Below are 13,400 nucleotides of genomic sequence, written 5' to 3' on the forward strand. Positions count from 1 at the left end.
AAGCCTTTGGGTGGTAAGTCATACAGTTGACCGATACCAGAACAGAAAGTGAGTTCAATGTTGATGTTGTTGATGTCGTCGTCATCGTCGTTGTCGTTATTTGGCGTGATGATGACATTACATGTTAGCACCATTTCCGTTTTGAAGCCAATACGTAAATTTCCATCCAGTGTGGCATTGCATGTTTTGTGTATCTATAGTGTATATCCCAACAATACAGAAACTCGAATGAACATGGAGGCTTGAAGTGATGAACAGTGGTGGAACAAGGAATTCGGCAGAACAAGCAGTAGAACAAGAAACAATTATTTTTGTCTCTTTTTGTCTTTGTGATCTTTTGTAACTTTTGATACGTTTCTACTCTTCCCATGTGAAAAGGAGTGGGCGGCAACATCTATCGGTATTAACATATATCTGCTTAGTTACGCGACTAAGAAAAAAAAATGGCCCCGGAGAAAGCTATGTCGCGAGGCACAGGTGAGAGAGGAACAGAAAGAAGGCAGGGATGTTAACAAGGAAAGGTTATGGTTGGAAACAGGCAAATAGAAGCAATTGAGAGAGAGAGAGAGAGAGAGAGAGAGAGAGAGAGAGAGAGAGAAAGAGAGAGAGAGAGAGAGATATGAAGGGCGGTAAATGTGAGCACGTGCGTAGACAGCACCAAGAAGCCAAAGGCGCTCGCACAAGGCAGTCATTTTCAAATAGCACATAAATATCTTCACTGCCTTCTGGACCGATCGTGAGTGGGTATCCTATTCCAGTAGTGTCTGCACGCTCAAGTGGATGATCACCTCTTCGCTGCGTGCACTGAACATTTACTGTCATTGTACACCAAGTCGAGGACAGTAGCACAATAGATGGTTTATGTTCCCTTCGCAGCCGCCGACATCAAGTGCAGCACTGTAATTAAGCCATTCCGATTAGTGCTGAATCAGCTCTGGTGGAGATAACTCCTTAACCATGCATGGCCGCCACAAGGGATGCTTCACGTCGGTTCAGCCCGGGTGGAGGTTCGAGTTGAAGCGAAGGGCTTAGTTTGTGCAGTCTGGGGCGACCTAATGCGACGTATTCAACTCGTTTAACGATAGTATATGCGCCAGACAGCGAAGCTCCCTCGCAGCCTCTGTTTTAGAGAGTGTAATGGGAACGCAGTGGTATATAGACGTAAATATACATAATATACATAAATAAATAAATTTATATACATACATGTACATAAAACATTGCCTTTCTCTATTAAGTGGTGTTGAATGAATTTCTGTCATTTCCCACGTCATTTGACCGCGTATTCCACGCCAGAGGAACGACTGCACACATTGTAATCCCATCTTTTAGTCGCAAAAGACGGCCCTTTTCCACGACTATTTGTGTCGACCATCTGAAGTGTATTGCGGAGAGCCGCGAGTTCTGTAGCTGTAAATGTTGTGACACGCGAAGTCTTGAACCGTCGTGTACATCGGTGAAACGACGAAACCATCGCATATGCCGTGCCTCTGAAAAACTAGCTGCTTTTCTCTGCGAGTCATGTGCTGGTCGTTTAATGGATCGATTTTTGTTTTTTTCTATCGTCTGGGCACTGCCTCATGTTTCGCTTTCTGTTTTTCTCCCGCAGGTTGAAAGACAAAAAGAAAGACTACGACAAGGCAGGCCACAAAGAAAAAGAAATGGAGCCCATGGCGAAGTCCTCAGACGTAAAAGTCTGATCGCATCGCATCGCCTGCATTGTTTCTTTCGTTTTCTTTTTATTTTTTTGCGTTAAGTTCACAATTCGTACTGGCCGTTCCGCCTCGGTTTCATAGCTGAGCATGCGATTGGACGTTCGGTTACGTCGACACCTCCTGGCATGTGGTTGAATACCGTCCCCTTCATTACCACGCAATGCTGGACATGCTCTAGCATTCGACGAACATCACCGCAGCTTCATAAAAAATGAGTTTCTTGCGAACCATTCTGTATGCGCACGTGGGAATCCAACGCAAAGAGTGCAAACGAGTCAGCCTGAAACAAGTCTTGGAGTGATGTTTTGCTCAAACGTCCTCGGCAGCTCGTTGTTTAGCGCACGCATCATCTACGTACCTGTTAAGTTACGACCAGGAAAATATAGACGAATTCAATAATCGGTAAGGCTTCGCTTATAGTCCAGACACTCGCCTTTGTCGTGACCTTCACACCCGATAAATTCGAGTGAACTTGCAGCATGCAACGCTCCGCGCATTTACATATAGGGCACTTAAAAACAGAATGGTCATCTTTCTTATACAGGCCGGACCGCATGAGAGGATACTGACACTCACGTTGTTTCGCTCACAAAAGCCATCTCATCTCCACTCACCAGATTACGTCTTGATGTCTTGCTTGAATTACATAGATTTCTTTTCTTTTTTTTTTCATGCCAGCTTTTATGAACGTCACATGTTTTTATTTTACCTTCCATTGCTGTGTAAGGAGAGTCTGTCTTGTAATTTTCAAACCAGATTCCTTTTACGTTGGTAGCACTCTGGTAGCACGAAACAAGTCGCAATGCTCTATATCGAATAAGTGGATTAAAATAATGGCGCACGACTCTCTGTCCTCATAGTTCTGAATACAATTTTTACGGAGAATAAAAGATGGAATTCAAAGTTCTCCTGAACCAACACTTGGTCTCAAATGCATTCTTCGCACTGGTGCATGGAGTATTTCTTTTTATTCAGTTTGCCGCAAATAGTTTAAAAAATCTAGTGATTTCAGCCATCCGTTTTTTTCTGTACTCGTTTAGTTACTGCTTCAACTACTTCAAACATCCCCAAGTTCTTGAAATATCCGAGGACTCCGAAGCACTTCTTATGAGTTGTGAATGCAAAAGCATCATTGTCCAGCTGAACGCCGCTGAGTGGTCCTTCGAGTTTTGCGCTGTGAGTAATGTACCATGGCGGCACGTGCTGCCCGAGCCAGCAAGCAGCAGCAGCAGCAGCAGCCTGCGGTGCCAACGCCGCATGCCACCAATGTCCTGCGCGACGAGAAACCGAGGTAGCAGCAGCGGTCACCAAGGCCGGCGGGCGCGCGCAGCAGCTAAGCCCAGTGGGGGTGAGAGAGAGGGAGATACGGACCGCGCGCCGGCTTACGAGAGCGAGGATGACGCGGCGTCGCAGCAACGCCTTCTCCCCTCACACAACCCCTGGCGCGCTATCGCTGAGCAGGGGAACCCTTTCGCCGGCTTTGTTCCGTCGAGGCGCGCTCGTGACATGGCGTCGCAGCTAATGTAAACTTAGGTGTAAATTTAGGAGACATACATCGAGAGCATATATCTTTAAGTGTTCCGTTCAGGCGTTCAGTGAGGCCATTCGTTTGAGGGTGGTAAGCTGTCATGAACTTGTGTTTCGTCGCACAAGAGCGATGTAGATCTTCAATAACCCGAGATAAAAAGTAGCGGACCCTGTCTGTGAGAAGCTAGCGAGGAGCTCCGTGGTGTAAGATGACGTCTTGGAGCAGGCAGTCTGCGACGTCGATAGCACAACTGGTCTGGATGCTTCGTGTGATGGCGTAGCGGGTTGAATAATCCTTTGCGACGGCGATGTACTTATTTCCAGCTCTGGAGATACGGAAAGGGCTCAACAGGTCGAGGCCAACACGATAAAACGGTTCGGTGGATACATCAATTGGCTGGAGGGTTCCAGTCGGAAGCAAAGCAGGCTTCTTACGACGTTGGCATGGTTCGCAAGCAGCGACATAACATCGCACGGTACGGTAGAGTCCAGGCCAGAAAAATCGTCGTCAGACACGGTCGTCGGTCTTTCCAGGTGGCCAGCGGTGGGGACATCATGGAGTTGCGCGAGTACAGTTGCCCGGAGATTAGATGGAACGACTATCAGCAGTTCACGTCCTTCGGTGCGCATATTTCGGCGGTATAAGATGCCGTCCAAAACGAGGAACAAGCTAAGCAAGGGGCCTGACGGGTAAGAACGGAGGCGGCTGATGAGGTCGCGCAAGGATGTATCACGTGCTTGCTTCTCGCCGATGTGGTGGAAGGCGGAGAGCGTGAATATTCCAGCAGTTACATCACTGGAATCAGGAGCGTCGACGGGGTGCCGAGACAAACAGTCGGCATCCTGGTGTAGCCTGCCGGAATTGTACACCACTGTGTGAAGTCTTGAAGACGTAGCGCCCAGCGACCTAGACGACCCGTTGGATCCTTAAGTGTCGAGAGCCAACAGAGAGCGTGATGGTCCGTGGTAACAGTGAAAGGTCGACCGTATAAGTACGGCCGGAATTTGCTCACTGCCCATACGAGTGCGAGGCACTCGTGCTCTGTAATGGGGTAATTGCGTTCAGCGTGTGAAAGCAGGCGACTTGCGTACGCAATAATTTTGTCACGCCCTGCAGGTTGACAATGAGCAAAACCGCGCCAATCTCATAGCCACTATATACGGACCTCAGGTGAGGCAGATGGGTCGAAGTAAGCAAGAATTGGTGGAGTAGTGAGCAGGGTGATAAGGCGCTGGAAGGCAGCAGCTTGGTCAGGACCCCATGAAAAGGGGGCGTCTTTCTTCAGAAGTTCAGTCAGAGGCCGAGCAATGTACGCAAAATTTCTGACAAATCGACGGAACTAAGAGCATAAGGGTCTGTTTACGCTTGAGCCACCCATCGCCGCAAGCCGCACCGCACGCTTGCGGTTGCGCGAAAAATTGCACGTATCCAGCACTTCGGCACAAATTACCATTTACATTGTGTACACAGTGTATACATTACGCATTGTAAACCGAAATTTGTGCACAAGTGTCTGATATGTGCAATATTTCGCGTGACCGCACGCGTGCGGTGCGGCTTGCATGCGGCGATGGGCGGCTCGAGCGTAAACAGGCCCTAAGCCTATAAAGCTGCAGACGTCTTCGGCACAGGTCGGCACAGGAAAATCGAGAACAGCACGAGCTTTTGTGGGATTGGGGCGGACGCCAGATGAGTCGACATGACCGAGGATAGCAACTTGGTGAAAAGAAGGTGCCGGCGTCGCGCGGATGGGTCAAGACGACTGACAACCGATTGCGGTGTCGCAGACGTTGACGGTCCGGGTGCGCCGGGTGCTGACGCCGTGCTTAACCCAGCGGCCTGGGCGTCTGTCAGCATGGTAGGACGGCCGAGGACGAGCCCGCTGCGGAGTTCCGTCTTGTGCAATACCCAGCACCTCCACCGAAAATGAAACGGGTAGAGATATGAGGTTAAATGGCACAGTGTTTACTCTGCAGAAAATATGGCCGACACAACCTGTATGGCCGAACATAAGGTTAGCCCCACTACGTCGTCTCTTTCGTCTTGTTAGTGATCGTCGTCTTTGTCCCTCTCGTGGCACCGTGACAATATTAAGCTGAATTAGATCGATATATCATTCGTCTAGAAGCCTGTCATCGTTTCCTGCGTGCCCCGAATGTGCGATATTTTTAATTAATAATATGAACTGTATGCAAGGAGATGTTGGCACCTGTTAGACGGCTCTTCTTTTCTTAATCCAAAGATGATCGTTTCCTATGTGCCAATACGTGACATTGTTGCGTGCGAAATGGCCACCGAAAGTCCCACTGTTGTTTTTCAATTTGAATCGCCCGCGCCAGAACGGACAAGCTGACGTAATTCCCACGTGATCTGCCTCTCTTCCGCTGCCACTCAACCACTGCTGACGTCGCATGAGAAGTACCATAGTCCAAATTATATGGCGCCACGTTTACGTAGTTCTGTCGCTCGCAAAAGCTGTGTTCTCACGGTGAACGACGAATTCATTATTCCAAAAAGCCTAATCGTTTAATCTAGCTCGACTTCATATTTCCTATTATTATTCTTTTAAAGCTATGTAAAGCAGACAATGATGCCGGATATGGCACAGAGGAAGTTAACTGTTGCCTTTTTCATTCAAATGCTGAAATAATAATGAAAACGAACGTGAAAGTGGCCGAAAAGACAACTTGCCGCAGGTAGGAGTGAAACCCGCATCTTCAGTTTTACGCACGCGGTTTTCTACCAATTGAGTCACCGCGGCGCCCCTCCTCCCGTCAACTTTCACGACGGAAAGGTACTGGGAATGTTAATTAATGCCACTCACGGCCATGGTGGCGGACGTGGAACGTTAATCCAACTACAGGCATCTCTGTACGCGAAATTAGGAGCTGGAAGCAGCGTACGAGGGTCTATTGGCCAGTTGACTGCCCCTAATTTCGCGCACTGTATACACTCCTAAAAGAAATTTACATTCTTTGGGTCGTATCTTGCCACACAACAATTATCGTAACCTGTCTTGCCCGCATTTCCTTTCTTTGACGCTGTGAGCCCGGTACTTCCAAGTCACGAACGGCATGCGCGTTATCAGCGTGACATGGCATTCTGGACAGGAAAGTAGCGAGCGGCGAGTTTTCAAGAAAGGAAATGCAAGCAAGGCAGATGACGATTATTGTTGTGGGACACCTTAAACACCTCAAAGGGTGCAACTGTTTCAAAAAAATTATGGAGTTTAACGTGCCAAAACCACTTTCTGATTATGAGGCAATATATGAACTGGTAGTACGTCACATCGACACGTCTTCCTACGATACGCTTAGCTCGACTATGACATATGTCAGAGAGAAATACACTAAGAAGCTGTCCCTTCAATTCACAACCGTATATACTCGTATATAAGAGAAATTCTGAATGTTAGCTTGCCAATGTTAATGAGTACTTCGCTCTTATAGATGTGAAGCCAATAAACAAAGGAAAGGGGGGAAAACACGCTTGCGCCTCCTCCACTCACTTATTATTTCAACTTCCTTCGACGCGGGACAAAAATATTTGAATTCTTATCTTTCGAAAACCATCATTAAGGTGGCACGCCTCCCTTCATTACTGTCACTATCCCTGGTCTGCGAATACTGTGCTGTTCTTCATTTGAAGAACTGCGCTCCGATTTCTCGGACTAATGGTCTTGAACTAACGGACTTCTTCAACTATGCAAGTGTGTTGTTCTCCTTCCGGCGCACGGTCATTAAAAGGAACAAAGCGCTGTTCCGGACGGCCCACTTGTTTCATAAGTTAGTGCTCATATAATATTTCGGGCTCAAAATGTCTGAAACATGCCTTGAGTTGCATTTCTGAAGAGCTGAGTAAGTGTAACGTATACCCTCGTGGCCCATTATTAATATTGTGCCGAAACAGTGCACTGGCTTTCCAAGGAGCTTCGCCTTAAAGGACTTTCCTAAGTCTATGAATGAGAAACGATCCACCAACGTGAACAGCGGCCAGGCCTAATGAATTAGGCAGGATTCGTAGATCGGGCGTTCCTCTGTCGCGCCGCCAAATATTTCATTACGGTGCGCCGAGCATCACATGGGTGCTTGGCTCGACAAGTTTGTTCCGCGTTTGCATCGGGACGGCTATCGTACAACAAGGCCTTAATGACTAATGCACATACGAGACCCCGTGCAACGCAGGCTCGTTATAAAGTGTCGGTAAAGCGCTCGCGCTCCACACACGCCGAGCAGGACGCGGAGGACGCTCTGAAGGCAATAAACCGAAGCCCCATGATCACCTGTCCATACAATGACCGCGTTCGCGATATTCCTGCTTCTTATCATCAGAACGCCACGGATGTCGGAAGGTAAAATTTTTAATCATTATTATCATTATTTTGCTATTACGTCTGTTGACGGGAGGTTGGAGACCGTAAACTGAGCAGGCTACTTATCTTCTCTTGATGGACAGGTGTACACCGAACGAAGGTTAAAACGCAAACTAGGGAAATGAACATAGCGATAGCAGTTCTAGAGTTCACATACGCATAACGTAGATACTTTCACGTGTCCCTTTCACGTGTCCCTCTTGTGAGGTCAAAAAAAAATGTTTACATGCGTCAATCGCTCGTGAGATTCATCTGTGCTCAATACAGGTGTTTATCGGTTCTTTTCGTCAACAGCTGTTCACGACGAGTCGCCTGCGCAGAGCTGTGCATTTCCGGCCGGCCTGGTCAGAGATGTCACCATGAACATACTGCGAGCCTCGCACGTGGTACTCTACGTGGGCGGACCAGCTCGTAAGAGATGTTCCTTAAAGCGTCGAATGTCCATAGATGGCATCGACCAGGTTTGAGCCAAGTTTCGCAGATATTCTGCACTTTCTTTTTCATTTTTACAGCGCACAGCGCACGCAAACACTAAGCACGATATAATGACACGCAAAGACGAAGGCGCTGTGCGTATGCGTCATTTTTTCTTTTGTGTATCCTCTTTGCCTGCGCGCCATACGTGTTTTTATCGTATGAATTGCAATAACAGGTTGGCGCCTTTAGGTGGGGCACCTTACTCTTCGGGCAAGCAAAAGTAAGTGAATATAGAAAATGTTTTCGAAAACGCTGCAGACAGTTTGAAAGCAAGAACAAATGCAATATTCCGCGCACGAACCGAAGAACGCACCCAAGCGAGAGTACAAGATCACGCACAAACGTGCACAGTTACGCATAGAAATGTAAATGTGATGAAAAAAGTCGGAGGACATGCACAGAACGTCAGTTTTTTTTTTCTTTTTACAGATTATGACATACGCAACTACACGTAATTACACGTTTACATGACGCACGATCGACATGGCAAAAATAAATGTGTAATTCTTGGCATTGTGAAGAGTCTCGACGAGCCACCTTGGGCTAGTAACGTTTCAAAGTTCTCGTCGATGCCTGGGTGACCATGCGAGATTCGGCGAGAACTTCCGCCACAGGTGACCAAAAGACGAAGAAGCAAAAAGGAATGTCATGAAAAAAATTGTTCACGATATTTTCTGCTTGAGAGCGGGAGATCAGCGGTAACCTTAAACGTTTATACGCATTCTGCCAGCGTGGCGGACTTCCGACCAGGGTGTGACGAATATTAGTGCGGACAATGTCATCTGACTTGCGTGTAAGATACTCCCGCGTAATGGTAATACCCATCGGAAAACCTTTCAGGGCACTATAAGTGCATTACTTTTACAGTGTGGGTGTCTAACAAAAGTGGCACCATCACTGCATCTTTCCGTCCGTCCTGCCTTTTCGTTTTAATATTTTCAGTGCTTCTGCTGTTCGTAATGAACATTTATGAGCTATCTTCTTTTCGCTCTCCTAGCGCCATGACGTCCTTTTCCGTCCGTCCGTCTGTTCGTTTTCCACGTGCTTCTTCCACGCCGCCACATTTTTCTTTAGCGTGACTTCCGAGGTTATGGACAATTGGGACCCTCTCTCCACATATAACAAACTTAACCAAACAATCTTACATGGGACGGAGACGATATCATCTACCCCATAGGAAACTAGGCAGACAACAGGCGTTAAAATTCAGGTTACTTCAGGTCGGTGCATACCCTAACCCCGCACTATTACACAGAATCTATCCAGAGAAACAATCGACCAATACTTGCGAGCTCAGACCTAGCTAACTTGGCACACATGCTCTGGCGGTGCCCTGCGTTACGACACGGCAACGGTGTCACGTCGTCCATATGGGAGGCTGCCCTAAGCAGCCCCGATCTTAAAGCACAGCTATGGGCTGCCCATCGGGCCCACGACACAGCAGAGAGGCTCGGCCTTTCTGTATACCGAGTTGGGAGCGGTCTGCTACGTGCTGACACGCGTTCCGGAGGACCTCAATAAGGTTTTACCATACTATGACTTCCGTTACCTGCACCTTAAAGAAACGTGCCCTGTTCTCGTGCCCTCCTGCCAACAGGTTAAATCTTCATCGACTCCTTAAGCCAACCTGGATCACGTCTTTTTCTTGTTCCGTGGCAGACTCAGCTAATGCACCGCCACAGATATGTCGACCGTACTAAACAGATTGTGACCAGGCCACACAATTACGCTCCGTCACGTACACACCGCAGCTGGCAGGAAGTGCATACTACGTGGCCTTCACAGCGCGTGCCCACTTGCAAGTATTGTGATACCAGTATGTGCTTTAAGAAAGACGTGCGAGTCGTTCGAGGGTGTTTTGGGAGGCACCGCACAAATAATAATTAGGGCAGCAGGGTGTTTTTACATTAAGCATCATTAGCTCTGCGTCGTGAGCGGCTATCAGGCAGCAATCTACGGTTGGATGCCAACAGCGTTCGGTCTTCCTTCGATGTGTAAGCGATAATGATAATTATTAGTGCACGCATACCCGTGCGCACCATCATTTTCACGATGACAATTATGGTAAACATGATTATTATGATAATGATTATGACGATGACGGTGTGGCGGCGGTGATGATGGTAGCGAACGATGAGGCTGATCATGATGAGCGGCAGCAGCATCATAAGCATCTGCAGAAAGATGAAGCAGCAGAAGTCCGCTGCAGACAAAAGCCTGCTACAGAAATCTCGAAATGCCTCCATCTGCATGCGTCAAACACACGCACCCTACAAGCTCGCAAATTTTCTCATTTTTCCCGTCCACCTAGCACTCTGCCTCGCTTCGCTGTGCTCCCAAATTATGTTTATTTATTCCACAACCCTGATCGCAGTGAGGCCTTTCTTAACAAGCAGTCCTGAAATGACGAAAAAGTTAAACGAACCCGATCAGCAGACTTGTAACCACAACAAAAATGGGGAACAAAAAAAAAAGAACGTTGACTGAGGCAAATTCAATACTAAGCTAAACTAGATATTCAAATGTAAAAACGGCGTAACGGAAGAACAGGGCAACCGCATATAATATGACCGTACGCGACACAATCACTTGTCATTAAGAAAACATTGTCAGTACGTTGCGAGCCGTCGTCTCCAGCTGCCATTTCTTTAATAATTGAATGTGGTCTCGGCGAAGGAATTACCATTTTTCCTTAGGCTAGTAAAGAGAGAGTAATTACTCCATTTCGGCGTATACCGCGCCATTTCCGACGTAAACAGCGCCTCAGACGTCAAGCCCACGCTCTTCAGGCAAACACGCTCGAAAGCCGTGGACAGCGCGCCCTTATGCGAAGACTGGCACGCCCCTCAATAACAGGCTGGATTGCTGCAAAAAGAAACGATATGTCAATTCATTCAGCGCACTACAACCCTTCCCTGACAGTTCGATAAGAGCGCGCGCTTGTCCACTAATTGCGGACGGGGATAAGCAGATGTACATGCAGAGACGGTGGCCTTTTACGTAAACATCCTCTCCTTCTTTCTTCTGAGAAGAGTGAAAGTTATCAGCGTCTCGTTTTTCTGTTTGCGTGAACTAGAACCCATGGATCGAAACAGAGAGTTGGGCACTTTGGTAGGTTAGAGAAAGAAAGCAAAGATAGACGAACGTCCGGTTTGCTACCCCGTGGAAATGAAAGGGGAAATAGAGAGAAAATAGGGAGAGGGTGAGCGCTACGGCTGGGAATTTTCCCTTAGAGAATTGTTCTAGAGTGTACCGGGGGTTTAGTGCGATGTTGTACAAAAGCAGCGGAACAAAAGACAACACAAGACGACACAACCTATTGCGCGCGTTGTGCGACTCTGTCATCCCCTCTTCATTTAGCGATGTCACCACTCGAGAAACTTAGAGGTTAACAAAGAAGCTCGAGGACAAGTTAAGGACCACGCAACGAGCGATGGGACGAAATATGTCACAGGGGTAACGTTAACAGACAGGGAGACGGTGGCGTATATTAGGGAACAAACGGGGGTTAGACAACAGTCTAGTTGACATTAAGATGGGGAAATGGAGCTGGGCAGGCCATGTAATTCGTAGGGCAGATAACAAGTGGACCATGAGGGTTACAGAATGGGTGCTAAGAGAAGGAAAGCAGGGAAGTGCCGTGGAGGACGGCAGGAAATTAGGCAATGTGACGAAATTAGGAAATTTTCCGACATATATCTTGGCATATCTAGCGCAACGCAGGGACGCTAGATCGCTCGGAGAGGGTTTCGTCCTGCAGTGGACATAAAAATAGGCTGATGACCAGCCTGCGGCGAACGAGCTCTTTTTTGCATCCCCCCATCCTCGTCCCATTTAAATGCTAACTCCGCTGCCGCAACTTGAACCCGCGACCTTACGCTCAGCAGCGGAACGCCGTATTTCGAGAGCCACCCCGGCGACCTGGGAGACCTTGCAGACTGCAGGCCTGAAGCCACCTTCTTGAATTCTCTGTGCTCAGTACAGTGTACGTCAGAGATTTTTCCTTATCACTCGACAAGAAGGCAACCACAAACGGCAAGAAACTGGACAGCCACGAGCAAGCCTGAACCAGTCTTGCAATAGCATCACGATACAGAGCACAAAAACAGGACTATGGAACCGAAGTGCCATCCTTCAACTCTATTTAGGATGTTCTCGCGCCCAACTAGGCAACTCTAAACCTTTCTCAAGAATCTCGCAAGCTTTATACTTTCTTTATGAATTTAGTTTTTCCCTTATACGCATGTGCTCGTAGTGTCGTCCCCTCCCCTCCTTGCCCTTTTCTTTCTATTATTTTTTTTTTTTTTTTGCAAGAGACCGTCTATGCGCGCATCTGCCGTGATGTCCACACGCTGACCCCGTTTGCGTGCCTTACAGATGTCTCTATCTCCTTTGAAGAAAACCCACCTTTTGCGCCTGGCAGGAGTGCAAGATAACAACGTTGGCCTTGGCAGCCTGCCGAGGCAATCTTCCTTCCCGAGCTCCTTGGTCTCCCTTTGTCTACAACTCAATATGGCGTCCTCACTTATTTATGCTATACAGGCACCGATGCGTGCCGCCTTCTTCGACTCACGTGAAGCACTCTTCATTCCCCGTCAGCGCGGGAAATCAGAGAGAATTTATTATTCAGTTGCCCATCACCGCGAATGTACGTTATGCCGCCATGCTGTTAGGTATTGTAAGAATGTCCACTTAAGCATTGATATAGTGTGCTGTGTGTACCAGCTAACGCTAGCCAAACTGTTCAAGGAAAAAAAACGGCTTAAAGAGATTAGTGAAAACGTACGGAGCTCGGTCGTCACAGTTCTCAACACCGAACACAGTAGATCTTAAGATCGTATCCCGCACCGTGTTTTCTTAATCACTTATTTTTTTCGTTGAATAGCTTGGCTAACGTTAGCTGGGACACACTACATACGAGAAAACAGGATGAGATGAGAAGAAGAGAAAACATTTATTGAAAAAAAAAGGGACCAGCAGGTGTCTTTCTACTTGTGCGGACGAGAAAGCAAGAACAGGCATGCATTTATAAAGGCGCTCAATTTTCTCATCGTGCGAATACTTCACCACTCGCAATCAAGGCAGGAGAAAAAAGAAAGCAAGAAATGGGTAATTATAGTATTTGCCCAAGGTATTTACGCATCAAGTGTGCCTGCTCGCTCGTCGAGGAATACAGCGCACGAATTTCGGTGGATGAGAGCAGAGTTTGCCATGGAAACAAACCGACAGGAAATGTAGTGGGTCACACTGGTTGAGATAATGTGCAAGTCTTGTGACATTGCTCGCGATAATATAGACCACGTGACGG

At 47.6% G+C, this 13,400-nt stretch overlaps 1 protein-coding gene across 2 annotated transcripts in view; it reads left to right on the forward strand.

Annotated features, from left to right (window-relative positions):
* The window catches only part of LOC142585711 (organic cation transporter protein-like), a 28,967-nt gene extending 26,338 nt beyond the window's left edge, over nt 1-2,629 (forward strand). For both annotated transcript variants that reach the window (XM_075696681.1, XM_075696682.1), the window contains exon 11: nt 1,610-2,629. In XM_075696681.1, the coding sequence (XP_075552796.1) occupies nt 1,610-1,700 (91 nt within the window). In that variant the 3' untranslated portion in view covers nt 1,701-2,629. The remainder of the gene's footprint in view (nt 1-1,609) is intronic.
* The last annotated feature ends 10,771 nt before the right edge of the window (nt 2,630-13,400 follow it).

The sequence above is a fragment of the Dermacentor variabilis genome, chromosome 6 (genome assembly GCF_050947875.1).
Source record: "Dermacentor variabilis isolate Ectoservices chromosome 6, ASM5094787v1, whole genome shotgun sequence".
Taxonomy (NCBI): Eukaryota; Metazoa; Arthropoda; class Arachnida; order Ixodida; family Ixodidae; genus Dermacentor; species Dermacentor variabilis.